The following is a 27,087-nucleotide window of genomic DNA, read 5'->3' on the forward strand; positions in this document are numbered from 1 at the left end:
CTTAAAGGGAGTGTAAGATCCATGCAAGATCTCACCTTGTGGAGTTGCACTGATCATGAGAACGGTGAGGAATCAGCCCAGAACTACACGGGAGTGTCTTGTCAATGATCTCAAGGCAGCTGGGACCATAGTCACCAAGAAAACAATTGGTAACACACAACGCCGTGAAGGACTGAAATCCTGCAGCGCCCGCAAGGTCCCCCTGCTCCAGAAAGCACATATACATGCCCGTCTGAAGTTTGCCAATGAACATCTGAATGATTCAGAGGACAACTGGGTGAAAGTGTTGTGGTCAGATGACTACAACACAAATGGAGCTCTTTGACATCAACTCAACTCGCCGTGTTTGGAGGAGGAGGAATGCTGCCTATGACCCCAATAACACCATCTCCACCGTCAAACATGGAGATGGAAACATTATGCTTTGGGGGTCAAATACTTATTTCTCTCATTAAAATGCAAATCAATTTATGACATTTTTGACATGCGTTGTTCTGGATTTTTTTGTTGTTATTCCGTCTCTCACTGTTCAAATAAACCTACCATTAAAATTATAGACTGATCATTTCTTTGTCAGTGGGCAAACATACAAAATAAGCAGGGGCTCAAATACTTTTTTCCCTCACTGTATGTACATTATGAATTAATGCTAGAATAGTAATTGTTTACACAGCACACTTTATAGAGACAAAATAAGACAGAAAGCAAAATCAAATACTGTGAAACCAGAGAAATCTGTCTCTCTGTGCTTGATTTCTCTGTTTTCACTGTATTTGACCTGTCAGGTGGATGGATTATCTTGGCAAAGGAGAAAATGTTTTTTTATGACATTGTTGGCCAGAATAAACAATGCAGTGAATATTTTTCTAAACTGCGTTACCCACTCCAATCAGCAGATGACGTTGAGAGATTCAGGTGACTGCTTCTTGGGTGACGCATAATCTAGTGGACGGGACTTCAACAACAAAGCTGCTTATTTAACCACTTCGGTATCTTGCTAGCCAACAGAAAAGCGAAACATTGAAGCGCTTTAGCCCATTTTGGATATATTACTCTGTGTTTTAAACACAATTCTGTTTACGTATCTAGTAACGTTAGTTAACTTAAACGTATTTGACAATTTGTTGAAATTGATAGTCAAACTAGCACTAAGCTAGTCGCTAATGCTAACTAGCTAGCTAGCTAGCTAGCTAGCTAACATCCCCGAACATGAGCTCAGTAAGCTTCTCCTCTGGTAAAGAAGAGGAGGTCTGTTGGACGGAGAAAGAAGCTCTGGGGCTGAACATTGTCGTGAAAGAGGAAGAGGGGGATATTACAGTGAAAGGAGAGGAAGGGGCTTTCAAAATGATAAAAGAGGAAGAAGAGGAGGAGGATGTTACAGTGAAAGAGGAGAAAGAAACGTTTGGCGTGAAAGAGGAAGAGTGGATAGAGACTGTTATTGTGGAAGAGGAGGATGTAGAAGCTTTCAGAATTAAAAAGGAGGAAGAGGAGGATATCACATTGAAAGAACCGTTTGGAGTGAAAGAAGAAGAGGAGGTAGAAGCTTTCAGGATCAAAAAGGAAGAAGAGGAGGAGGATATTATATTGAAAAAAGAGGAAGAGCCTTCTAGAGTGAAAGAGGATGAGGAAAGAGAGGAGGAGGAGACTGAACAAGATCTGATGATCACCAGTGAGTATATCTGCTTTTATCAAAATAAAAGTCCTGCACTTGTGCCATATGTGCACAAAAAAGTAATAACTTTTATTTTGAAAGCAGAGAGAAAGTGGGTCTGGAACGTTTGGAAAGTCTGTTTTAATAATACGTTCCGTTAGCTATTTTGTCTCAAATTCTTCCCGTTTGAAAGACCAATCGTCCAGCTCACCAACTCAGTAAGTTAAAATGTAATTTTATTTCACTTCTGGCTTCTGACTGTTCAGTTTTTTTGTGCAACGCAATTGCGAGCAACGCTGGTGTAAATACACCAGCATTGCTAAAAGCAGCTACAGTGAGAACCGTCTTTAAAACAGGGGCACCAACACTGCAGTTGTTCAACTAATGTGTCGTTTTGAAGAGTTATTCAACTGAAATCCTACACTTGAATGTGTTGTTCAGTACTGTAAAAAAAATGTTAAAGGGGCAATCTGCCTTTGGTACATGCTTTTTTAAAACTTTTACATTAACGAAGTGGCTGCGTTTCCAGATTCTCTTGGAGCCTCTTACAGATAGCTAGAACAACCAAATCTTCTGCTTCTACTCTTCAGTAGAGTAGAGTTCCGTAGAGTTCAGTTCAGTAGAGTAGAGCTCAGTAGAGTAGAGTTCAGTAGAGTTCAGTAGAGTAGAGCTCAGTAGAGTAGAGTTCAGTAGAGTTCAGTAGAGTAGAGCTCAGTAGAGCTCAGTAGAGTAGAGTAGAGCTCAGTAGAGTAGAGTAGAGTTCAGTAGAGTAGAGCTCAGTAGAGTTTAGTATAGTGCAGTAAAGTACAGTGAAGTAAAATACAGTAAATTAAACAGGTACTCTAGTGTGCTCTGCTATACTGTATTTCAACGTCCATGGATGTCTGGTGTCCGTCGGTGCTCAGTGGGTGAGAGGGCTGGTTACAGTAAATGGAAATAAAAGGCTTGATTTTTTTTTTTTGGTAACAGAATGATAACTTTTATTCACTAAATAATTCATAAACACAATCGAATATCAGTTAAAACACTATGTTATTGTTTGGTCTACTTTTACTTGTTACTTATGTGAACTTATATTATCCACCCTCCTCAAAATATTTTAATGATATGTTTGTTTTTAGTGACAAAATGACAAGGCACTGCCACTACTTTCTTAAAGACGTGCTCCGGAACTTTGGTGACTACTAAGCGTTTTCTAAACCTTCCTCTTTGAGCCGGATGTGTCGATGTGTAGTTCATACATGCATAATCTATGAGAAGAATCAATATCTTACCTCAATTAGCCACGAAAATTCCTAGTTTAAAATTGACAGTTGTGCTGCGCCATTTTCCCTACATTTCCCCCCACGTGGGCCAGCCCCCTAGCAATTCAAGTTCAACAAATGAGCTTCAGCCCCCCACCATATGAGTGATGGCTAGCAAGAGGCTCATCATGCACCCACAGCAGAGCAAAAAGAGAGTAATATCGTGGTGCACAAATCTACATGTGACGTAGTACGTGATTTTCATGGACCACTTTTGGCTAGTGAGCACTACTTTAAGAAAAAAGTATTCAAAAGTAAAGGAGAATATCTTTAAACGTACATAAGGAAAATAAAGTATCTGAAACTAAGTATAATAGTTGGCAGGGGAATTTACTTCAACATGATTGTTTTGATGCAGCCTGTTTCCAATACCTTTTCAGGCTGTTTCCAATCCCTTTTCAACTTGTTTCCAATCCCTTTTCAACTTGTTTCCAATCCCTTTTCAACTTGTTTCCAATCCCTTTTCAGCTAGTTTCCAATCCCTTTTCAGACTGTTTCTAATCCCTTTTCAGACTGTTTCTAATCCCTTTTCAGACTGTTTCTAATCCCTTTTCAGACTGTTTCCAATCCATTTTCAGACTCTTTCTAAGACCCCTTCTACATCTGTTTATTTCTGGTAGATATTTTTGAAGACTGTTTTGATGCAGGCCTATTTCTAATACCGTTTCAAACTAATTCTGGTAGATGTTTTATAAGGCTGTTTGACCAGAAATGTTTCCTTATGCCACAAATGATTTGCATAACAACAGTGAAGTTCAATAGTGTTTTCAATTAGTGTTTATTCAGGTCTCTCTGTTTAAATAAACCTTCCGTTTGTCTTTGGCAGGAGAAAGATCAGACTCAGAGGAACCAGAGCCAGAGACGTCCAAACCAGCAAAACGACACGACTGCTCCCACTGCGGGAAGAGTTTTACCAAGTTAGGGAACCTGAAAAGACATGAGAGAACGCACACTGGAGCAAAGCCTCATCACTGCTCCCAGTGTGGGAAGAGTTTTACCCAGTTAGGGAACCTAAAAATACATGAGAGAATACACACAGGAGAGAAGCCTTACGAATGCTCTCAGTGTGGAATGAGTTTTACCAAGTTAGGGTACCTGAAATCACATGAGAGAACACACACAGGAGAGAAGCCTTTCCACTGCTCACTGTGCGGAAAGAGTTTCACAGAGTTAGGCAACATGAAAAGGCATGAGCGGACACACACAGGCGAGAAGCCTCATCACTGTTCTCAGTGTGGAAAGACTTTTACCGAGTTAGGGAGCCTGAAAATACACAAGAGAATACACACAGGGGAGAAGCCTTTCCACTGCTCCCTTTGTGGAAAGAGTTTTACCGAGTTAAGCAACCTGAAAAAACATGAGCGGACACACACGGGAGATAAGCCTTTCCACTGCTCCCTGTGTGGAAAGAGTTTTACAGAGTTAGGGAGTCTAAAAATGCACAAGAGAATACACACAGGTGAGAAGCCTCATCACTGTTCTCAGTGTGGAAAGAGTTTTACCAAGTTAGGGAACCTGAAAATGCATGAGAGAATACACACAGGAGAGAAGCCTTACCAATGCTCCCTGTGCGTAAAGAGTTTTACCTCATTAAGGCAATTGAAAGAACATGAAAGAATCCACACCATAGAGAAACGTTAGCAATGCTCCTAGTGTGAAGTCATATTTATTTACTCAGTTTTATGTACTTTTTGTGCTCCCTGAAAATTGAGACCTGCCACTTTGCCACATTGTTAATTCCTTGCCTTTTCTCGGTGATATAATGACACTGTATTTTAAACCTACAATATGTAACTTTTTGGGCAAACCTGACACACATTCACACAGAAATATGAGTTATAGATCTGTTAGTCTCATTGAAAGAAAGTCCAAGAAGCTGTAGATCTGTTCCATGTGCGCAATTTCTATGCTTCCCTGTTCTGAAGTTTAGTTTTTGTTTCTTTTACTTTAGGTTTTGTACACCAGCTTCAAAACAGCTGAACAATATTGGGTTGTGTAAAATATATTTCACAGTGGTTTAGATAGTACAATGACTCTCTACACAATGACTGCTTGTTTTGTCACAAGCTGAAATTAGGTGAACTGCTAGAATTTAGGAGCCAGGAAATGGTGGAGCGATTTCTGCATAGTTTATCTTTAAGTTGATATGAGTGTGAATACATTGAAGCAGCATATCAACTTGACATCATGTTTTAGGTTACACTGGGGAGTAGAAGAATATTTTACCGTGGCTAATTATGTATATAACTTATTATTTCACATGGGGGAGATTTGGGAAGCTAAAAGACTAGCTTGCTTGCTGTCAACTAGCTGCTGTCAGAATAACCCACAGCCTACTGGCACAAAACGAGGTAAGAACAAAACAAACCATTCATTACAAATAACTATTATTTAAATATGCAGTTGGTTTTCTTTCAAATTAGCGTCCAGTGGTGAATGATGGGCTTCTGAGTGGCGCAGTAGAATAAGGCACTGCATCTCAGTGCTAGAGGCGTCACTACAGACATCCTGGTTCGATTCCAGGCTGTATCACAGCGGTCTAAGGCACTGCATCTCAGTGCTAGAGGCGTCACAACAGACACCCTGGTTCGATTCCAGGCTGTATCACAGAGCTCTAAGCCACTGCATCTCAGTGCTAGAGGCTTCACTACAATCCCTGGTTCCATTCCAGGCTGTATCACAGTGGTCTAAGTCACTGCATCTCAGCGCTAGAGGCGTCACTACAGACCATGGTTCGATTCCAGTCTGTATCACAACCGGCCGTGATTGGGAATCCCTTAGGGCGGCACACAAATGGCCCAGCGTCGTCCAGGTTTGGTCGGTGTGGGCCGTCGTTGTAAATAAGAATTTGTTCTTCACTGACTTGCCTAGTTAAATAAAGGTTAAATATAAAAAATTATGGCTCAAGTGATTCTTCTTTTCCTCAAAAGGTGAAGACAACAACATGGAAATCTCTGCTGTCGCCCTCTAGTGAGTCTAGAAATGCGTTGACCGGTGTGTTACAGTATCATTACCAAAAGGTTGTTGGTCTGTTGCTCCAAAAATTCAACTCCAACCAAGCACATGCACTTAGATCTTGGCACGTGAAGCTTGTAGCTTTAGTGACTACCCCGGCTCATACCTGGCTGGAAACATGGGACCCGCTTCGCAAAACACACGTGACCGTCCTCCCTCAAGCGTCTTTACCGGTCGCACCACTCAAAAAGCAATTGCTGCGCAAACATGGACACTTAAGGCTGTGATACATACTCTCTGTAAAGAAATGATCATTTTCCAACTCTGGCTTTGTGTGTGCGTGTGAGTGTGTCATTCCTCGAGCACTACAGATAATCAAGTGCTATCTGTTATTTTCTGCATTGGTGGCTCACTGATTATTTGTATCTTGCAGAGTGACTTTAAGGCAATAGTATGTTCACATCTAACAGTGTGACTTTAAAGGGGAAATTTGCTACATCCAACTTCAAACTTTTAAATGAATGATATATTACCCTTTGACTCGTTATGCCTAATGAGCTTAGTTCAACTGTCGTACCCCATCAGAACCCAACATATAAGCCTGTTTAACTCCAGTTTTTTTTACCAAAACAGGGGTGGGGTACGCCTTGTTATTGTTTGAACAGCAGATTGCCCCTGTAAAGTAATAGTATGCTCTCATCTAGATAAAAACTCTGGAGGTGAAAAAGAACAAAAAACAGAGGATGTTTTAACACATTACCTTTTATAAAAGGGTTTATTAATAACAGGGTTTATTATAACAGGGTTTATCACAACAGGGTTTATTAATAACAGGGTTTATTATAACAGGGTTTATCACAACAGGGTTTACTATGACAGGGTTTATCACTAACAGGGTTTATTATAACAGGGTTTATCACAACAGGGTTTACTATGACAGGGTTTATTATAACATGGTTTATCATAACAGGGTTTACTATGACAGGGTTTATTATAACCCATTATGATAACCCTTATCATAATGTACATATTCATATTCAGCTTCTACATCTGCGTAGAGGAAATTATCTGTAAGAAGTAACAGAAAACTGGTTATTTACCAATTACTTGTTTACATTGTTTTGTCAGAATGTTTTGTTCAACTGCGTTACCCACTCCAGTCAGCAGATGGCGATGTGAGGGTTTCAGGTGATTCCTCATGCGTGACGTATAATCTAGTGGACGGGACGTTTCTTCAGCAACAATTTAGTCACCTCGGTAGCCAAAATTAAAAACGAAACATCGAAGCTCTTTATGCCATTTTTGTGTATATTAACCTGTGTTTTAAACACACTGTTTGTGTATTTACTAGTTACTCCATTTACGTTATTAGCTAGCTGGATAAATAACACTAAGCTAGTCGCTAATGCTAACTAGCTAGCTAGCTAAGGTCTTCGACCATGAGTTCACGAAGCTACTCTCCTCCTGCTACAGAAGAGGAGGTCTGCTGGACGGAGAAAGAATCTCTCGTGAAAGAGGAGAATGAAGAAGAGGCTGTCACAGTTAAAAAAGAAGTAGAGGTTAAGGCTGTTACAGTGAAAGAGGAGGAAGACGTTACAGTGAAAGAAGAGGAAGAAGCACTCAGAGTGAAACAGGAGGATGTTACTGTGAAAGAAGAGTGCAAGAAAGAGGAGGAGATGACTGTCGCGGTGAAAGAAAAAGAAGACGTTTTTGTAGTGAAGGAGGAGGCAGATAATACTGTCACATTAGAAGAAGAGAAGACAGGAGATCTGGTTAATACTAGTAAGTAGTATTTTAAAAACGGCACAAAGTCTGCAGTTGTTGAACTATGTGGTGTTAAAGGGTCATTCTCCTGAAGCTATGTATTTCAATATGTTGTTTTGTGCCATTTTGTCACCAACAAAACGTCACAATGGATCAAATGTATCCTATTATATTAGATTTACTTTTCAGACTTTTCTACACTAGACTTGGTTTCCAGCTGTTGTACAGCTTGTATTGGTGTCAGGTTATTAAGAGAACTGATCTGGATTAAACCTCATAGGGAGACTATTTTATCATGTGGAGGTTTCGTTCAGGGTGATATTCATTAGTGCACACTGTAGCAAAAGGGTTTTGCATCGGGAATCAAAAACAAGGTTTTCTTATGGGACAAGTTCCACTAAGGGAATGGGGGAGACCTAGTCAGTTGTACAACTGAATGCATTCAACTGCAATGTGTCTTCCGCATTTTTTAAATTTTTTTAAAAATATATTTCACCTTTATTTAACCAGGTAGGCAAGTTGAGAACAAGTTCTCATTTACAATTGCGACCTGGCCAAGATAAAGCAAAGCAGTTCGACACATATAACAACACAGAGTTACACATGGAGTAAAACAAACATACAGTCAATAATACAGTAGAAAAATAAGTCTATATACAAAGTGAGCAAATGAGGTGAGATAAGGGAGGTAAAGGCAAAAAAGGCCATGGTGGCAAAGTAAATACAATATAGCAAGTAAAACACTGGAATGGTAGATTTACAGTGGAAGAAAGTGCAAGTAGAAATAGAAATAATGGGGTGCAAAGGTGCAAATAAACAAATAAATACAGTAGGGGAAGAGGTAGTTGTTTTGGCTAAATTATAGATGGGCTATGTACAGGTGCAGTAATCTGTGAGCTGCTCTGACAGCTGGTGCTTAAAGCTAGTGAGGGAGATAAGTGTTTCCACTTTCAGAGATTTTTGTAGTTCGTTCCAGTCATTGGCAGCAGAGAACTGGAAGGAGAGGCGGCCGAAGGAGGAATTGGCTTTGGGGGTGACCAGACAGATATACCTGCTGGAACGATTGCTATAGGTGGGTGCTGCTATGGTGACCAGCGAGCTGAGATAAGGGGGGACTTTACCTAGCAGGGTCTTGTAGATGACCTGGAGCCAGTGGGTTTGGCGACAGGTATGAAGCGAGGTCCAGCCAACGAGAGCGTACAGGTTGCAGTGGTGGGTAGTATATGGGGCTTTGGTGACAAAACGGATGGCACTGTGATAGACTGCATCCAATTTATTGAGTAGGGTATTGGAGGCTATTTTGTAAATGACATCGCCGAAGTCGAGGATCGGTAGGATGGTCAGGTTTACAAGGGTATGTTAGGCAGCATGAGTGAAGGATGCTTTGTTGCAAAATAGGAAGCCAATTCTAGATTTAACTTTGGATTGGAGATGTTTGATGTGAGTCTGGAAGGAGAGTTTACAGTCTAGCCAGACACCTATGTATTTATAGTTGTCCACATATTCTAAGTCAGAACTGTCCAGAGTAGTGATGCTGGACGGGCGGGCGGGTGCGGGCAGCGATAGGTTGAAGAGCATACATTTCGTTTTACTAGCGTTTAAGAGCAGTTGGAGGCCACGGAAGGAGTGTTGTATGGCATTGAAGCTTGTTTGGAGGTTTGTTAACACAATGTCCAAAGAAGGGCCAGATGTATGCAGAATGGTGTCGTCTGCGTAGAGGTGGATCAGAGACTCACCAGCAGCAAGAGCGACATCATTGATGTATACAGAGAAGAGAGTCGGCCCAAGAATTGAACCCTGTGGCACCCCCATAGAGACTGACAGATTTTTACCTTGTCAGCTCGAGGATTTTCAATCCAGCAACCTTTCGGATACTGGCCCAACACTTCTACCCGCCAAGCTACCTGCTAGTCGTCTCTCTTCATTTTGGCCTGTTTTCTCGTGCTAGTGAAGAGAAGTTACATGCAGCTATGTAGGCAAGCCTGTACAGCGTATCAAACAAGCTATATGTAGCCTGTACAGCGTATCAAACAAGCGTGTCCTAGACAGGCAGTTAATAGAGATTTAATGCATTTTCAAGTTCATAACTTTGCATTCTCCTCAAACAATAGCATGGTACTCTTTCACTGTAATAGTTACTGTAAATTGGACAGTGCAGTTAGATTAACAAGAATTTAAGCTTTCTGCCAATATCAGATATGTCTATGTCCTGGGAAATGTTCTTGTTACTTAGAACCTCATGCTAATCACATTAGCCTACGTTAGTTCAACCGTCCAGAGGGGGGGATACTGATCCCGTAGAGGTTAATGTTCTTTTTTCATCATCATTGCAAACAGGAGGTAGACTCCTGGCTAAATGGCAGCTAGACTCCTGGCTAAATGGCAGCTAGACTCCTGGCTAAATGGCAGCTAGACTCCTGGCTAAATGGCAGCTAGACTCCTGGCTAAATGGCAGCTAGACTCCTGGCTAAATGGCAGCTAGACTCCTGGCTAAATGGCAACTAGACTCCTGGCTAAATGGCAACTAGACTCCTGGCTAAATGGCAGCTAGACTCCTGGCTAAATGGCAGCTAGACTCCTGGCTAAATGGCAGCTAGACTCCTGGCTAAATGGCAGCTAGACTCCTGGCTAACTGCTAGCTAGACTCCTGGCTAACTGCTAGCTAGACTCCTGGCTAAATGGCAGCTAGACTCCTGGCTAAATGGCAGCTAGACTCCTGGCTAAATGGCAGCTAGAGTCCTGGCTAAATGGCAGCATAACTATAAAGATTACATCATCACACAAAACGCAGATTATTTTTTGACCCAATGCATTATGTACACTGCGTCTTGCTTGTGCTACGTCAATATCAAATCAAATGTATTTATATAGCCCTTCTCACATCAGCTGATATCTCAAAGTGCTGTACAGAAACCCAGCCTAAAACCCCAAACAGCAAGCAATGCAGGTGTAGAAGCACGGTGGCTAGGAAAAACTCCCTAGAAAGGCCAAAACCTAGGAAGAAACCTATAGAGGAACCAGGCTATGAGGGGTGGCCAGTCCTCTTCTGGCTGTGCCGGGTGGAGATTATAACAGAACATGGCCAAGATGTTCAAATGTTCATAAATGACCAGCATGGTCAAATAATAATAATCACAGTAGTTGTCGAGGGTGCAACAAGTCAGCACCTCAAGAGTAAATGTCAGTTGGCTTTTCATAGCCGATCATTGAGAGTATCTCTACCGCTCCTGCTGTCTCTAGAGAGTTGAAAACAGCAGGTCTGGGACAGGTAGCACGTCCGGTGAACAGGTCAGGGTTCCATAGCCGCAGGCAGAAGAGTTGAAACTGGAGCAGCAGCACGGCCAGGTGGACTGGGGACAGCAAGGAGTCATCATGCCAGGTAGTCCTGAGGCATGGGCCTAGGGCACAGGTCCTCAGAGAGAGAGAAAGAAAGAGAGAAAGAGAGAATTAGAGAGAGCATACTTAAATTCACAAAGGACACCGGATAAGACAGGAGAAATACTCCAGATATAACAGACTGACCCTAGCCCCCCGACACATAAACTACTTCAGCATAAATACTGGAGGCTGAGACAGGAGGGGTCAGGAGACACTGTGGCCCCATCCGATGATACCCCCGGACAGGGCCAAACAGGAAGGATATAACCCCACCCACTTTGCCAAAGCACAGCCCCCACACCACTAGAGGGATATCTTCAACCACCAACTTACCATCCTGAGACAAGGCCGAGTATAGCCCACAAAGATCTCCGCCACGGCACAACTCAAGAGAGAGAAAGACAGGCGCCAACCCAGACAGGAAGACCACGTCAGTGACTCAACCCACTCAAGTGACGCACCCCTCCTAGGGACGGCATGGAAGAACACCAATAAGCCAGTGACTCAGCCCCTGTAATAGGGTTAGAGGCAGAGAATCCCAGTAGAGAGAGGGGAACCGGCCAGGCACAGACAGCAAGGGCGGTTCGTTGCTCCAGAGCCTTTCCGTTCACCTTCACACTCCTGGGCCAGACTACACTCAATCATAGGACCTACTGAAGAGATGAGTCTTCAGTAAAGACTTAAAGGTTGAGACCGAGTCTGCATCTCTCACATGGGTAGGCAGACCATTCCATAAAAATGGAGCTCTATAGGAGAAAGCCCTGCCTCCAGCTGTTTGCTTAGAAATTCTAGGGACAATTAGGAGGCCTGCATCTTGTGACCGTAGCGTACGTGTAGGTATGTACGGCAGCACCAAATCGGAAAGATAGGCAGGAGCAAGCCCATGTAATGTTTTGTAGGTTAGCAGTAAAATCTTGAAATCAGCCCTTGCCTTAACAGGAAGCCAGTGTAGGGAGGCTAGCACTGGAGTAATATGATCACATTTTTTGGTTCTAGTCAGGATTCTAGCAGCCGTATTTAGCACTAACTGAAGTTTATTTAGTAGAGTTTAGGAAAGTAGAGCATTGCAGTAGTCCAACCTAGAAGTAACAAAAGCATGGATTCATTTTTCTGCATAATTTTTGGACAGAAAGTTTCTGATTTTTTCAATGTTACGTAGATGGAAAAAAGCTGTGCTTGAAACAGTCTTGATATGTTCTTCAAAAGAAAATATCCGTTACAACAGACAGATTAGGTTGTAGCTTCCAAAATATATATATATTTTTGGAATGTTTGTTCAAATCGCACGAGGGTTTTTATTTCAGCTGTTCAGAAAATACAGTATCAGGTATAAACATAATTAAAAAAAAATATTTAACCTTTATTTAACTAGGCAAGTCAGTTAAGAACACATTTTTATTTACATTGACGGCCTAGGAACAGTTGGTTAACTGCCTTGTTCATGGGCAGAACGACAGATTTTTACCTTGTCAGCTCGGGGATTCGATCTAGCAACCTTTCGGTTACTGGCTCAATGCTCTAACCACTAGGCTACCTGCCGATCATCATATTGATCAAATTGGTTGAGAGTTCAGAAGAGGGTAAAGAGAGAAACATGAATGTGTGTTATTTATAACATGGGCAGAACGTGATTTGGATCCTTAGTTTTAACAAGTGCATTTTCAGCGGGCCGGGGCGGCGGTGAAAACTCTGTATTTGTAGCCTCTGCCTAAACTAAATACTCTGTTTGTCTTTGGCAGGAGAGAGACCAGACTCAGAGGAAACAGAGCCAGAGACGTCCAAACCAGCAAGACGAAACCCCTGTTCCCACCTCAGGAAGAGTTTTACCAAGTTAGGGAACCTAAAGATACATAAGAGAATACACTCTGGAGAGAAGCCTCACCACTGCTCCCACTGCGGGAAGAGTTTTACCCAGTTAGGGAGTCTGAAAAGACATAAGAAAACATACACAGGGGAGAAGCCATATCACTGCTCTCAATGTGTCTTTGGAGTGAAAGAGGAGGGGGAGGTGACTGTCACAGTGAAAGAAGAGGAAGATGTTTTTGGAGTTGAGGAAGGAGAGATTACTGTCACATTAGAAGAAGAGGAAGAGACTGGAGATCTGATTAACACCAGTGAGTTCTATCTTAAACAGGGGCACAAACTCTGCTGTTGTTGAACCGATGTCTCTGAATATCTCTGTCTGTAGTGCTTTAACCAATCTAAATACTGGAGAGAGCAAAAAAATTATAATTACATGATTTGAGCTCTACATGACGTGATAAAACATGATTCGTTTTTCAAATCTCAATGGTGTCTTTACGTCCTTAGTTTTTTAGTTATAAGGTAAGACAGACTGATCTGATTGAAATCTCAATGGTGTTGTTAGCTCCTTCATATTTTAGCTATAAGGTAAGACAGACTGATCTGATTGAAATCTGTATGGTATTGTTAGCTCCTTCATATTTTAGCTATAAGGTAAGACAGACTGATCTGATTTAAAATATCTATGATACCACATCATATAACCTGTTATTACCACCAACTCATGTCTGATTTCAGGACATTTGGGTGAAATCTTGTCTTTCACTTTCTTTTCAAAATGATAAAGGGGAATCAAGACAACGAAGGATCATTTTTATTTGGATTAAAGGACCAGTGCAGTCAAAAACATGATTTGTCTGTGTTTTTATCTTTATTTCCACACGGAGGTGAGAATAATATTGTGAAATGGTGAAAAGGATGATAATGCCATGTGTGTAAGAGCTGTTTGAAAACACTGCCTGAAATTTCAGCCTGTTTTAGTGGGCTTGAGTTTTAGCCTGCCTGGTGACATCAGGGATGTAATATGTGAGAGTTTTGTTTGTTTTGATTCATCTTGTTGGTCTCCATTGGACAGTTTAGCTTGAGTTGAAGGGAGGTGATATGTGAGAGTTGTTAGCTTTGATTCACCTTGTTGTGTTGGCTTTGATTCATCTTGTTGTGTTAGCTTTGATTCATTTTGATGTGTTAGCTTTGATTCATCTTGTTGTGTTGGCTTTGATTCATCTTGTTGTGTTGGCTGTGATTCATCTTGTTGTGTTGGCTTTGATTCATCTTGTTGTGTTGGCTTTGATTCATCTTGTTGTGTTGGCTTTGACTCATCTTGTGTGTATTGTATTAATATTATTATCTTACATTGTTGTATTAAATTGTGTTCATGTTCAACAGGGCTCCCTTGTAAATGAGTTGACACCTGGTCTTAATGGTGACCCACCCTTTTATTAATAAAAACAAATATGAGTTAATTGACCAATAAGAAAGATTTCTAAACGTCTCTGCCAATAACAGCTAGTTTTCCATTTTCCCCACCCCGCTCAGACCACTCCCAGACACTCATAGATACACTCTTGTTTGAGAAATTGCTCTTTTGCTAAGAAGCAAATGTTTTTAAATTTTTTTTTACATTTTAATTTAAAACAATCACAGTAAGGTACTCACTGTTACCCAGAAATGATTTGATATTGAGATAAAACAGCTGCATTGGACCTTTAAACAATCTAAAAAACTAACATCAGGTTATGAGTGATCTAGTCTGGATTAAACCAGAGAGATGGCCAGTTTTATCATGTGGAGGTTTCATTTAGGGTCGTATTTCTCCAAATATTTCGCAGCAATCCTGTTCTCTGTTTAACGAGATACTCTGTTTGTCTTTGGCAGGAGAGAGACCAGACTCTCCCTCTGACAACGGGGAGAGTCCTTCAGGGGAACCAGACCAGGAGACCCCAAAACCAGTGAGACCACACCAGTGTTCCCACTGTGGAAAGAGTTTTAAGTGGGTATATTACCTGAAAGAACATGAAAGAATACACACAGGAGAAAAGCCGTTCCAATATTCCCAGTGTGGAAAGAAATCTACCCAGTTAAGGAGCCAGAAAATACATGAGAGAATACACTCTGGAGAGGAGCCTCACAAATGCACTCAATGTGGAAAGACATTTAACCGGTTAGGTAACCTGAAGTCACATGAGCGAACACACACTAGAGAGAAGCCTTACAACTGTTCCCAGTGTGAAAATGTATTTTTCTCATCAGGAGACCTGATAAAGCATGAAAGAACACACTCAAAAAAGAGGCCCAACCAATGTTCCCAGTGTGGAAAAAGATTTACTCAGCTAGGGAACCTGAAATCACACGAGAGAGCACATTCTTTAGAGAGGGCTTACCAATGCTCTCAGTGTGGAAAGAGGTTTATCAAATCATCACATCTGAAAGATCATAAGAGAATACACACAGGAGAGAAACCATTCCAATGCTTCCAGTGTGTAAAGAGTTTTAGCCAGGTAGGGAACCTGAACATTCATGAGAGGACACACACTGGAGAAAAACCTTTCCAATGCTGTCAGTGTGGGAAAAGCTTTACCCACTTAGGTCACCTTAAAACACATGAGAGGACACACACAGGAAAGAAGCCTTTCCAATGCTCACAGTGTGAAAAGAGTTTTAGCCAGTTAGGGAACCTGAAAAGGCATGAGATGTCACACACTGGAGAAAAACCATTCCAATGCTTCCAGTGTTGCAAGAGTTTTACTCGTTTAGGGACCCTGAAAATTCATAAGAGAATACACTCTGGAGAGAAGCTTTACCATTGCTCCCACTGTGGATTTAAATTTACCTGGTTAAGGCAACTAAAAGAGCATGAAAGAATCCACACCTGAGAGAAACATTATAAAATCACATTTTATTTGTCACGTTCTACAGGTGTAGTAGATCTTCCCATGAAATACTGACTTACCAGCCCTTAACCAACAATGCACAGTAAGAAAATGTTGCTAAATAAACTAAAGGAAAAATAATAACACAAAATAACAAGGCTATATACAAGAGTACCAGTACTGAGTCAATATGCAGGGGTACAAGGAAGTTGAGGTAATTGTGGTAATATGTACATATAGGTAGAGGTAAAGTGACAGTGGATAGATAGATAGATAAACAGAGTAGCAGCAGCATGTGTGAAGGAATGTGTGTGTGTGGCATCAATATACACGTGTTTTGTTTGTGTCCATGTGTGTTGGAGTGTCAGTGCAGTACAGTGGGGGAAAAAAGTATTTGATCCCCTGCTGATTTTGTACGTTTGCCCACTGACAAAGAAAGGATCAGTCTATAATTTTAATGGTAGGTTTATTTGAACAGTGAGAGACAGAATAACAACAAAAATATCCAGAAAAATTAATGTCAGAAATGTTTATAAATTGATTTGCATTTTAATGAGGGAAATAAGTATTTGACCCCCTCTCAATCAGAAAGATTTCTGGCTCCCAGGTGTCTTTTATACAGGTAACGAGCTGAGATCAGGAGCACACTCTTAAAGGGAGTGCTCCTAACCGCAGCTTGTTACCTGTAACAAAAAGACGCCTGTCCACAGAAGCAATCAATCAATCAGATTCCAAACTCTCCACCATGGCCAAGACCAAAGAGCTCTCCAAGGATGTCAGGGACACGATTGTAGACCTACACAAGGCTGGAATGGGCTACAAGACCATCGCCAAGCAGCTTGGTGAGAAGGTGACAACAGTTGGTGTGATTATTCGCAAATGGAAGAAACACAAAATAACTGTCAATATTCCTCGGCCTGGGGCTCCATGCAAGATCTCACCTCGTGGAGTTGCAATGATCATGAGAATGGTGAGGAATCAGCCCAGAATTACACGGGGGGATCTTATCAATGATCTCAAGGCAGCTGGGACCATAGTCACCAAGAAAACAATTGGTAACACACTATGCCGCGAAGGACTGAAATCCTGCAGCGCCCGCAAGGTCCCTCTGCTCAAGAATACATATACATGCCCGTCTGAAGTTTGCCAATGAACATCTGAATGATTCAGAGGACAACTGGTGAAAGTGTTGTGGTCAGATGAGACCAAAATGGAGCTCTTTGACATCAACTCAACTCGTCGTGTTTGGAGGAGGAGGAATGCTGCCTATGACCCCAAGAACACCATCCCCACCGTCAAACATGGAGGTGGAAACATGCTTTGGGGGTGTTTTTCTGCTAAGGGGACAGGACAACTTCACCGCATCAAAGGGACGATGGACGGGGCCATGTACCGTGAAATCTTGAGTGAGAACCTCCTTCCCTCAGCCAGGGCACTGAAAATGGGTCGTGGATGGGTATTCCAGCATGACAATGACCCAAAACACACGGCCAAGGCAACAAAGGAGTGGCTCAAGAAGAAGCACATTAAGGTCCTGGAGTGGCCTAGCCAGTCTCCAGACCTTAATCCCATAGACAATCTGTGGAGGGAGCTGAAGGTTCGAGTTGCCAAACGTCAGCCTCGAAACCTTAATGACTTGGAGAAGATCTGCAAAGAGGAGTGGGACAAAATCCCTCCTGAGATGTGCGGAAACCTGATAGCCAACTACAAGAAACGTCTGATCTCTGTGATTGCCAACAAGGGTTTTGCCACCAAGTAATAAGTCATGTTTTGCAGAGGGGTCAAATACTTATTTCCCTCATTAAAATGCTAATCATTTTATAACATTTTTGACATGCGTTTTTCTGGATTTTTTTGTTGTTATTCTGTCTCTCACTGTTCAAATAAACCTGCTATTAAAATTATAGACTGATCATTTCTTTGTAAGTGGGCAAACGTACAAAATCAGCAGGGGATCATATACTTTTTTCCCTCATTGTATGTGTGAGTGTGTGGTTAGAGTCCAGTGTGTGGTTAGAGTCCAGTGTGTGGTTAGAGTCCAGTGTGTGGGTAGAGTCCAGTGTGTGGTTTAGAGTCCAGTGTGTGGTTTAGAGTCCAGTGTGTGAGTAGAGTCCAGTGTGTGGGTAGAGTACATCCAGCCTGTGGAAGAGAGTCAGTGTAGAGTAATATGACTAAAATAGGAGGGTCAATGCCAGTAGTAATTTGATTAAACTCCCAGACTCAAAATTCAATGTGCATGTTTTTATTTTATTTCAACACATGGACTGAATATAGAGTATGACAGGTTTAATGTATACGCTCTGTGATTAAATGGTCCTTTTTTAAACTCTGGCTGTGTCTGTACATGTGTATCTGTATGTCATAGGAGGTTGGTGGCACCTTAATTGAGGAGGAGGGGCTTATAGTAATGACTGGAGTGGAATCGGTGGAATGGTATCAAATACAGCCAACACATGGTTTCCAGGTGTTTGATGCCGTTCCATTTGCTCCGTTCCAGACATTATTATGAGCCGTCCTCCCATCAGCAGCCTCCTGTGCTTTGTGTGTCATTCCTGGAGCACTACAGAGGGGTGATGGAACACATAGAGGAGTGATGGAGCACATAGAGGAGTTTGGAACCTCCTGGAACACTACAGAGGGGTGATGGAACACATAGAGGAGTTTAGAAGTTCCTGGAGCACTACAGAGGGGTGATGGAGCACTACAGAGGGGTGATGGAACACAGAGGAGTTTGGAATCTCCTGGAACACTACAGAGGGGTGATGGAGCACATAGAGGCGTTTGGAAGCTCCTGGAACACTACAGAGGGGTGATGGAGCACATAGAGGAGTTTGGAAGCTCCTGGAGCACTACATAGGGGTGATGGAACACTACAGAGGGGTGATGGAGCACATAGGTGAGTTTGGATGCTCCTGGAACACTACAGAGGGGTGATGGAACACAGAGGAGTTTAGAAGCTCCTGGAACACTACAGAGGGATGATGGAGCACATAGAGGAGTTTGGAACCTCCTGGAACACTACAGAGGGGTGATGGAACACTACAGAGGGGTTTGGAACACAGAGGAGTTTGGAAGCTCACTCTGGTCAACTGAGTTGAAGTCGCGGTAACCATTAACACAAAGGTGGCTCAACTTTAAACTATCGCGTGCACTGGTCAGTTAAGCAAGAGGTGGGGAGTATGGGATATAGGAGAGAGGAAGTTGTTTAGAGTAGATACGGTTTGGTCATACGGGTCTGAGCGCAGTAGATATGGTTTGGTCATACAGGTCTGAACGCAGTAGATACGGTTTGGTCATACGGGTCTGAACGCAGTAGATACGGTTTGGTTATACGGGTCTGAACGCAGTAGATACGGTTTGGTTATACGGGTCTGAACGCAGTAGATACGGTTTGGTTATACGGGTCTGAACGCAGTAGATACGGTTTGGTTATACGGGTCTGAACGCAGTGGATACGGTTTGGTTATACGGGTCTGAACGCAGTGGATACGGTTTGGTTATACGGGTCTGAACGCAGTAGATACGGTTTGGTTATACGGGTCTGAACGCAGTAGATATGGTTTGGTTATACGGGTCTGAACGCCACGTTGTGGATGATAGGGAGACAGGAAACAGGTCTGTGGGGATGAGAGTTTAGTGGAGGAAAACGGTGGCGTGTGTGTTGATATTTTGTGAACTGTGATGTAGATAGGAAGAGACTGGACGGGTTGGGGTGGTGTAGTGGAGGGAGGGAAAGTGGTGTCTAGGGCTTTAGAGGGTTAGAGAGGCTAGTTGGGGTTTGGGTGGTGTAGTGGAGGGAGGGAAGTGGTGTCTAGGGCTTTATTAGAGAGGCTAGTTGGGGTTTGGGTGGTGTAGTGGATGGAGGGAAGTGGTGTCTATCCCTCATTAACATTGAGGAATATACAGTATATATATTCTACAAACCCTACTGAGTATTCTCTACAATACTTTTGCTGCGGCACCCGCAATATGTTTTGCTTTATAAAGACAGTACGAAATATGGCCATTTATGTGTGGCCATTTATTTGACCTTGGAACATGGTTTAAAATGTTACAAATGTTACAAATATAAATAATTGTTAATGTTAAGACAATTACTTATCATATATAATTAATAAATACAGGTCATTGACACCTTTCCACTATTACGTGTGGGACATTTATTTAGAAAATCTTCCAAAATTCCGTGACCCGGAAGTACTTTTTTGTGTTGCTGACGGGACGCTGATCTTGTTATCAACCACGGTAGCTTGCTAGCCAATATAGCTAAAACGTTAAAGCACAGACACTTTCGGTGTGTATTAGCCACTGTTTTAAACACACTTGTGTCGTATAGCTAGCTAATTGTCGCATTTAATTTAATTTTACGTTGCTAGTAGTCAGCTAGCTGGCTGGTTAAATTAGCAGTAGCACTTGACTTGTCATTAATGCTAACTAGCTAGCTAACATCCCCGACCATGAGTTCACTAAGCTACTCTCCCCCTGCTGAAGAAGAGGTCTGCTGGACGGTGAAAGAGGAGATGGAAGAGGAGGCTGTCACCGTCAAAAGAGAAGTAGCGGGTGAGGCTGTTACAGTGAAAGAAGAGGAAGAAGCTTTCAGAGTGAAACAGGAGGAAGCGAAAGAGCAGGATGCAGATGTTGGAGTGGAGGGGGAGATCACTGTCACATTGGATGAGGAAGACGTTTTTGGAGTGAAGGAAGAGAAGACTGGAAATCTGATTAACACCAGTGAGTACCATCTTAAAAACAATTCTGCAGTTGTTGAACTAATGTCTGGTTTTTAAAAGAGCATTCTACACTTGAATATGTTGCTCTGTACTTTAGGAATTCTTAAAGCTACAAAAAGAATGGGGTCAACCAACAAAACGTTAATGGATTAAATTACATTACATTATATTGTTCCAAATCTCTTTCTGTAGTGCTTTGCTCTGTCTTTACTCTATACTCGACAACCCATGAGTAAATTATATATTTTTTAAAACATGTTTTGAAGCGCTACAATCATTAGTGTTTTTATAATCTCAATGGGGTCATTAGGTCCTTCATTGTTTTAATATAAGGTAAGATTTAAAATATCTATGATACCACATCATATAACCTGTTATTACCACCAACTCATGTCTGATTTGCAAATGATGAAGAAAACAGAATCAAGATGAGGATTATTTTGATCTGGATGAAATGTTGTAAAAGGAACTGGCCACCAGTTATTTAATTGAAGCAACAAGGCACGACAACCTGTGGATTATCGTGAGTAACACTAAGGGCTGTTCTTAGGCATGTTGCGAAGCGGAGTGCCGGGAAACAGCCCTAAACACCGTGTTATTCATGATCATTTACAGGTTTGAGTAAAATGGTTATTATTATCTTGCATGGGATAAGAATGTCTATTTTTTTTCTTCTAGTGGAGATACAGTTGATGAATTACCTGGCTGGGCTGTGGGACAGTGGAGATACAGTTGATGCATTACCTGGCTGGGCTGTGGGACAGTGGAGATACAGTTGATGCATTACCTGGCTGGGCTGTGGGACAGTGGAGATACAGTTGATGCATTACCTGGCTGGGCTGTGGGACAGTGGAGATACAGTTGATGCATTACCTGGCTGGGCTGTGGGACAGTGGAGATACAGTTGATCCATTACCTGGCTGGGCTGTGGGACAGTGGAGATACAGTTGATGCATTACCTGGCTGGTAGGGTTGCACATTTTGGGGAAAATTCAGAGGGGGAAACTTTCCGTGGGAATTAACGGGAATTAACTGGAATATATGAAAATTAATATTAATACCATTTAAATGTAGATGTCTTTTTGCATTTGATATAGTTACCATATCATATGGAGACAGAAACATAAACCTTTTACCTTATCATAAGTAGACATAATTGCAAATTATTAAATCCTTCCAAAAGAAATTTAAAAAACAATTTAGTTACGAATTGAACTTTAAGTAAATGAGTTGACTCTTCACATGGTTCACTGAACAACAAAAGAAAGGGAATATTGAATGATCCCCAATGATCCATCGCATCTCCCAAAAACGTTTTCAACAATCATCTGTAAAATTATAGTCTAGAAACTAAAGCTTTGGTTGTCTTCCTCTCAGGCTTCCGTGTCTTCTCCCTGGACCTCCTCAATGTCCACCTCTTGAACATCAGACTCTGAGGCCTCATCTTCACTGTCACTTTCCAACCTTGTTGAGGATGACTCGTTGTCAGGCTCAAAAAGCCTAAAATTTGCCCGGATGGCCACCAATTTTTCAACCCTTGTATTGGTCGGCCTGTTGCATGCTTTGGTGTGTGTTCCCAAACAAGGACCAGTTGCGCTCTGAGGCGGCTGATGTTGGTGGGATTTGGAGGGTGGTGGAGGCAACAGGGGAAAGAGTCTCAGATCCACAAAGTCCCTTCCACCAGGTGGCTGATGAGATATGTTGGCACGACTGCCATATTGCATCTCCATCCCAAAGCCCTTGCTTAGAAGTGTACTTCGCCAGACTGCCAAGAACCTTGTCTTCATCCAGGCCAAGGTGATGAGACACGGTAGTGATGACACCATAGGCCTTGTTGATCTCTGCACCAGACAGGATGCTCTTGCCAGCATACTTGGGGTCCGAAATGTACGCTGCGGCGTGTATGGGCTTCTGGCAGAAGTCTTCACGTTTTTTAATGTATTTCAGAACTGCAGTTTCCTCTGCTTGGAGCAACAGTGAAGTGGGCAGGGCAGTACAGATTTCTTCTCTTACATCTGCAAGCAGTCTGAACATCAGACAGGATGGCATTGTCTCCCTCAGTCTGTGCAATGGCTACTGCTATAGGTTTCAGGAGTTTCAGGCTGCTTACCACTCTCCCAAAATACATAATCCAGGAGGATCCTCTTGATGGGGCTGTCCATATCGGCAGACTGTGATATGGCCATTTCTTGGAGAGACTCCTTCCCCTCCAGGAGACTGTCAAACATGATGACAACACCACCCCAACGGGTGTTGCTGAGCAGCTTCAATGTGGTGCTCTTATTCTTCCCACTTTGCTTGTTGAGGTAGATTGCTGCTATAACTTGATGACACTTCACATTTTTTCATTTTAGTCATTTAGCAGACGCTCTTATCTAGAGCGACTTACAGTAGTGAATGCATACATTTCATACATTCTTTTTTTTTTTATGTGCTGGCCCCCCGTGGGAATCGAACCCACAACCCTGGCGTTGCAAACACCATGCGTTGCAAACACCATGCTCTACCAACTGAGCTACAGGGAAGGCTATATACAATTCACATACCTAACCATTTCCTTGGCTCTCTTGTAGAGTGTATCCATTGTTTTCAGTGCCATGATGTCTTTGAGGAGCAGATTCAATGCATGAGTAGCACAGTCAATGGGTGTGATGTGAGGGTAGGACTCCTCCACTTTAGACCAAGCAGCCTTTGTGTTCACAGCATTGTCTGTCACCAGTGCAAACACCTTCTGTGGTCCAAGGTCATTGATGACTGCCTTCAGCTCATCTGCAATGTAGAGACCGGTGTGTCTGTTGTCCCTTGTGTCTGTGCTCTTGTAGAATACTGGTTGCGTGGTGGAGATGATGTAGTTAATTATTCCTTGCCCACAAACATTCAACCACCCATCAGAGATGATTGCAATACAGTCTGCTTTCTCTATCATTTGCTTGACCTTCACTTGAACTCTGCATCCAGTAAATGAGTAGAAAAGGCATGGCTGGTTGGAGGGGTGTATGCTGGGCGAAGAACATTCAGAAATCTCTTCCTATACACATTGCCTGTGTGCATCAGAGAACCAGTTGCATACACAGCTTGAGCAAGACATTCATCGGCATTTCTCTGACTACATTCCTACATTGAGTCAAAAAACTTCTGATTCCAGGAGGACCATGAGCTGTTGCTACCGATAAGGTGTCTGATGAATCATTTTCACCTCGAATAGAAGTAGAGGGACTTTTGTCAGAGGTTGCTTGTTGTGAGCGCTGAGGGAACTTCATGCACTTGGCCAGATGATTTTGCATCATTGCTGCATTCTTCACATATGATTTGGCGCAGTATTTGCAAATGTACACAGCCTTTCCTTCTACATTAGCTGCAGTGAATTGTCTGCACACATCAGATGGTGCCCGTGACATTTTCCTGTATAGATTAGAAAAAAAGAGTAAAAATAAATATATATATATATATATATATATATATATATATACACACAATTCCATGTATATATATACACACACAATTCCATGTATATATATATATACACACAATTCCATGTACAGATAAATAGTTAAGCAGTTAGATTAAACAACTCCTTTGTAAGATAAATGTTTTAAAATGAAACATGTATGGAAACAGGTGAGTTAACACTCCTCAGTTAGCTCAAGCAAGCTAAAACCCACATGGTAGCAAAAACTAACTAGCAGAAATTAACAAGTTATAAATGATTTAAACACACTTTGCTGTAGGCTACTATTTACTAGTTAACAAAAAAATCATGTATGTCATATACAATATATTCACCCCACCCAGTATTGTAATCAATACTTACCAGAAAGCATGTAGTCCTTGGCTCAGACAGTGTAGTAGTGTTGGTTCAATAGCATCTCATTAGTGTGCAAGATCTTGAGAATCAGCTGTACATGTGGTGGAAGAATGCTGTGCATGCAGAGGGTTGCAATTCCATTGAATTAGGGATAGTTTAACCAAAATATGCCACAAGACCTAGAATTGCCTTATGTGTATCCCACAAAAAAGGTTCACTGTTATAAGCTAACTTTTTTGATGAATTTAAGCAAAATTCCCAGGCTTAACTACCCATGGAAAATTTCTGGAAAGTTTCCGACCCTTTGCAACCCTACTGGCTGGGCTGTGGGACAGTGGAGATAAATTTGATGAATTACCTTGCTGGGCTGTGGGACAGTGGATGTACATGGATAATTCAAATGGAACTGTTATTATTGTAAATAACTAACACCTGTCAACCAATCAGCCCCCAGGATCCAAACTAATGATTTTATGTTGAAGGATCTAGTCTGGATTAAACCTCATAGGATGACAGTTTAATCATGTGGAGATTTTATTCAGGTCTCGCTGTTTAACCAAATACTTCGTTTTTTCTTTGACAGGAGCGATATCAGACTGTCACTCTGACAGAGGAAAGAGTCCTTCAGGAGAACCAGATCCAGAGACATCCAAACCAGTGAGGCGACACCACTGCTCACAGTGTGGAAAGATATTTTTCAGGTTAAAGCACCTGAAAGAACATAAGAGAACGCACACAGGGGAGAAGCCTTATCATTGCTCCCAGTGTGGAATGGGTTTTGGACACTTAGGGTATCTAAAAGTGCATGAAAGAACACACTCTGTAGAGAGGCCTTTTCAATGCTCTCTGTGTGGCCAGAGATTTGTCCAGTCATCACATCTGAAAGAGCATGAGAGAACACACACCGGAGATAAGCCTTTCCAATGTTCTCAGTGTAAAAAGAGTTATAACAAGTTAGGCAACCTGAAAATGCATGCGAGAATACACACAGGAGAGAAGCCTTTCCACTGCTCCCTGTGTGAAAAGAGTTTTACCTATTTAGGGATACTGAAAAAGCATGAAATGACACACACACGAGAGAAGCCTTTCCAATGCTCCCAATGTGGAAAGAGTTTGACAGAACACACACAGGAGGGGAGAAGACCTAACGTTGTTAAGACCAGTTAAGTCCCCGGAATAACCACCTCCAAAATGATTAACACCCTTGATAAAGATGTGTTTAAGATCAACAATACAAGTACTGAGCTGAATATTTGATGCTGACATTTTTGGGGGGAAATTGTGTTTTATACAAATACAATTGCTCAGAGAAAAATATTTTGTTTAACAAAAAAAAAAAAATTTAGCTTTCATTTATTGGCACCCGTAAAGATTCTTGTTTATTAAATAAAATAAAAAATAAAATCTATATTAACATTGTGATGGGACATTTTTCTCTCTGTGTAGATTAATGCTGCTCTGTAATTACATGTCTTGGTTTGGTTCATGCGAGTGACTGACTGTAGATGGGAGTAAACCATAAGAAATTTAGCAGTACGGCCCAGAACATTGTTCTGTGGGACAAAAGGAGTATCTCAGCCTCATGAGGTATCAGTAAGTCACATGCAGGAACCAACGTTAATAATGAATAATGTAAATCATGCTGATATGACTTGATTGTGTAGCAGTATATAAGGACTGAAAGGGAATGCCCTTTTCATCAAGCTTGGATTGAGTTTGTGAACCTCTCCGGGCCGTGATAATAAAGAGTGATTCGTTTAAAAATGACTTCAGGCATCCCTAGTGTTGAATTTCCACCACAACATTAAACTTTTTTTTTATAGTTCATGTCTTCCTGTGTCACTGGGGTATAAAAGTTATGTAACACATGTAAAAATTAATCTGCCATCACATTGACGTGAGTAATTTAGCAGATGCTTTTATCCAGAGCCACTTACAGTAGTGAGTGCATGGGGAAGGACAAATATCTAAAACGAAAAGAGACAAATGTTTGTTGACCTTCATAAATCAGGCAATGTGCAAAAAACAATAGCTAGGGCAATAATGAAGAAGTTTAAAACCACTGGAACAGTGGTAAACTTGCCTGGTAGAGGACACAAGTGTATCTTATCTCCACACACACTGAGGAGTATGGTTCAGGAAGGGCCACAGTTGAAGAATTCCAGAACTTGGTCATCTCGGGGTCACCAAGTCTCTGAATCTCCCATTAGAATTAGAATTCCAGAATTTGGTCATCTTGGGGTCACAAAGTCTCAATCTCCCATTAGAATTAGAATTTCAGAACTTGGTCATCTTGGGGTCACCAAGTCTCAATCTCCAATTAGAATTAGAATTCCAGAACTTGGTCATCTTGGTGTCACCAAGTCTCTGAATCTCCAATTAGAATTACAGAACTTGGTCATCTTGGGGTCATCAAGTCTCAATCTCCAATTAGAATTAGAATTCCAGAACTTGGTCATCTCGGGGTCACCAAGTCTCTGAATCTCCCATTAGAATTAGAATTCCAGAACTTGGTCATCTTGGGGTCTCTGAATCTCCAATTAGATGCCACCTACATGCCAGTAGGCTCTTGAGGAGTTGCCAGAAAAAAACTGCATTTAGTGAGAGTAACCAACATATGTAAACACCTGGAGCTAAACAGCGTTGGGTTTGGCCCTTGGATTGAAAAAAGGTAATATGGTGATATGAAACAAAGATGGAGGTCTTTGGCTAGACACACTAGCGGTAGGTTTACATCGAAAGATAGATGAACGAGCAGTAAAGAACCTCAAATCTACTGTAAAATATGGTAGGGGATATTTGATGTTACGGGGCTGTTCCGCTTCCACTG

The 27,087-nt window shown here is 41.8% G+C and overlaps 3 protein-coding genes across 4 annotated transcripts; all 3 read left to right on the top strand.

Moving 5' to 3' along the window:
* The first annotated feature begins 957 nt into the window (after positions 1 to 957).
* Positions 958 to 5,542, top strand: LOC106564487 (zinc finger protein 625-like). The gene is made up of 2 exons (XM_014130604.2): positions 958 to 1,669; positions 3,782 to 5,542. The coding sequence occupies exons 1-2, from the start codon at positions 1,210 to 1,212 to the stop codon at positions 4,594 to 4,596; spliced, it is 1,275 nt and encodes a 424-aa protein (XP_013986079.1). The 5' UTR covers positions 958 to 1,209; the 3' UTR covers positions 4,597 to 5,542.
* Positions 5,543 to 7,084: 1,542 nt separating this feature from the next.
* Positions 7,085 to 15,914, top strand: LOC106564484 (zinc finger protein 260). The gene is made up of 3 exons (XM_014130599.2): positions 7,085 to 7,692; positions 12,792 to 13,166; positions 14,731 to 15,914. The coding sequence occupies exons 1-3, from the start codon at positions 7,350 to 7,352 to the stop codon at positions 15,726 to 15,728; spliced, it is 1,716 nt and encodes a 571-aa protein (XP_013986074.1). The 5' UTR covers positions 7,085 to 7,349; the 3' UTR covers positions 15,729 to 15,914.
* Positions 15,915 to 19,922: 4,008 nt separating this feature from the next.
* LOC123731693 (gastrula zinc finger protein XlCGF17.1) lies at positions 19,923 to 26,024 on the top strand. Of its 2 annotated transcripts, none has more exons than XM_045711096.1 (2): positions 19,923 to 20,453; positions 24,841 to 26,024. In XM_045711096.1, exons 1-2 carry the CDS (start codon positions 20,183 to 20,185, stop codon positions 25,422 to 25,424), a joined length of 855 nt encoding a protein of 284 aa, XP_045567052.1. In that variant the 5' UTR covers positions 19,923 to 20,182; the 3' UTR covers positions 25,425 to 26,024. The 2 variants fall into 2 exon arrangements, with proteins under 2 accessions (XP_045567052.1, XP_045567056.1); XM_045711100.1 differs by lacking the exon at positions 24,841 to 26,024 and adding an exon at positions 21,131 to 21,507.
* The last annotated feature ends 1,063 nt before the right edge of the window (positions 26,025 to 27,087 follow it).

The sequence above is a fragment of the Salmo salar genome, chromosome ssa02, assembly GCF_905237065.1.
Source record: "Salmo salar chromosome ssa02, Ssal_v3.1, whole genome shotgun sequence".
Lineage (NCBI taxonomy): Eukaryota > Metazoa > Chordata > Actinopteri > Salmoniformes > Salmonidae > Salmo > Salmo salar.

Bases quoted from the DNA above. Each gene is read 5' to 3' on its own strand.
- LOC106564487 (XM_014130604.2), top strand. From the start codon at position 1,210: ATGAGCTCAGTAAGCTTCTCCTCTGGTAAAGAAGAGGAGGTCTGTTGG. The intron at 1,670-3,781 runs GTGAGTATATCT...TGTCTTTGGCAG, and splicing joins ACAAGATCTGATGATCACCA to GAGAAAGATCAGACTCAGAG.
- LOC123731693 (XM_045711096.1), top strand. From the start codon at position 20,183: ATGAGTTCACTAAGCTACTCTCCCCCTGCTGAAGAAGAGGTCTGCTGG. The intron at 20,454-24,840 runs GTGAGTACCATC...TTTCTTTGACAG, and splicing joins TGGAAATCTGATTAACACCA to GAGCGATATCAGACTGTCAC.
- LOC106564484 (XM_014130599.2), top strand. From the start codon at position 7,350: ATGAGTTCACGAAGCTACTCTCCTCCTGCTACAGAAGAGGAGGTCTGC. The intron at 7,693-12,791 runs GTAAGTAGTATT...TGTCTTTGGCAG, and splicing joins AGGAGATCTGGTTAATACTA to GAGAGAGACCAGACTCAGAG. The intron at 13,167-14,730 runs GTGAGTTCTATC...TGTCTTTGGCAG, and splicing joins TGGAGATCTGATTAACACCA to GAGAGAGACCAGACTCTCCC.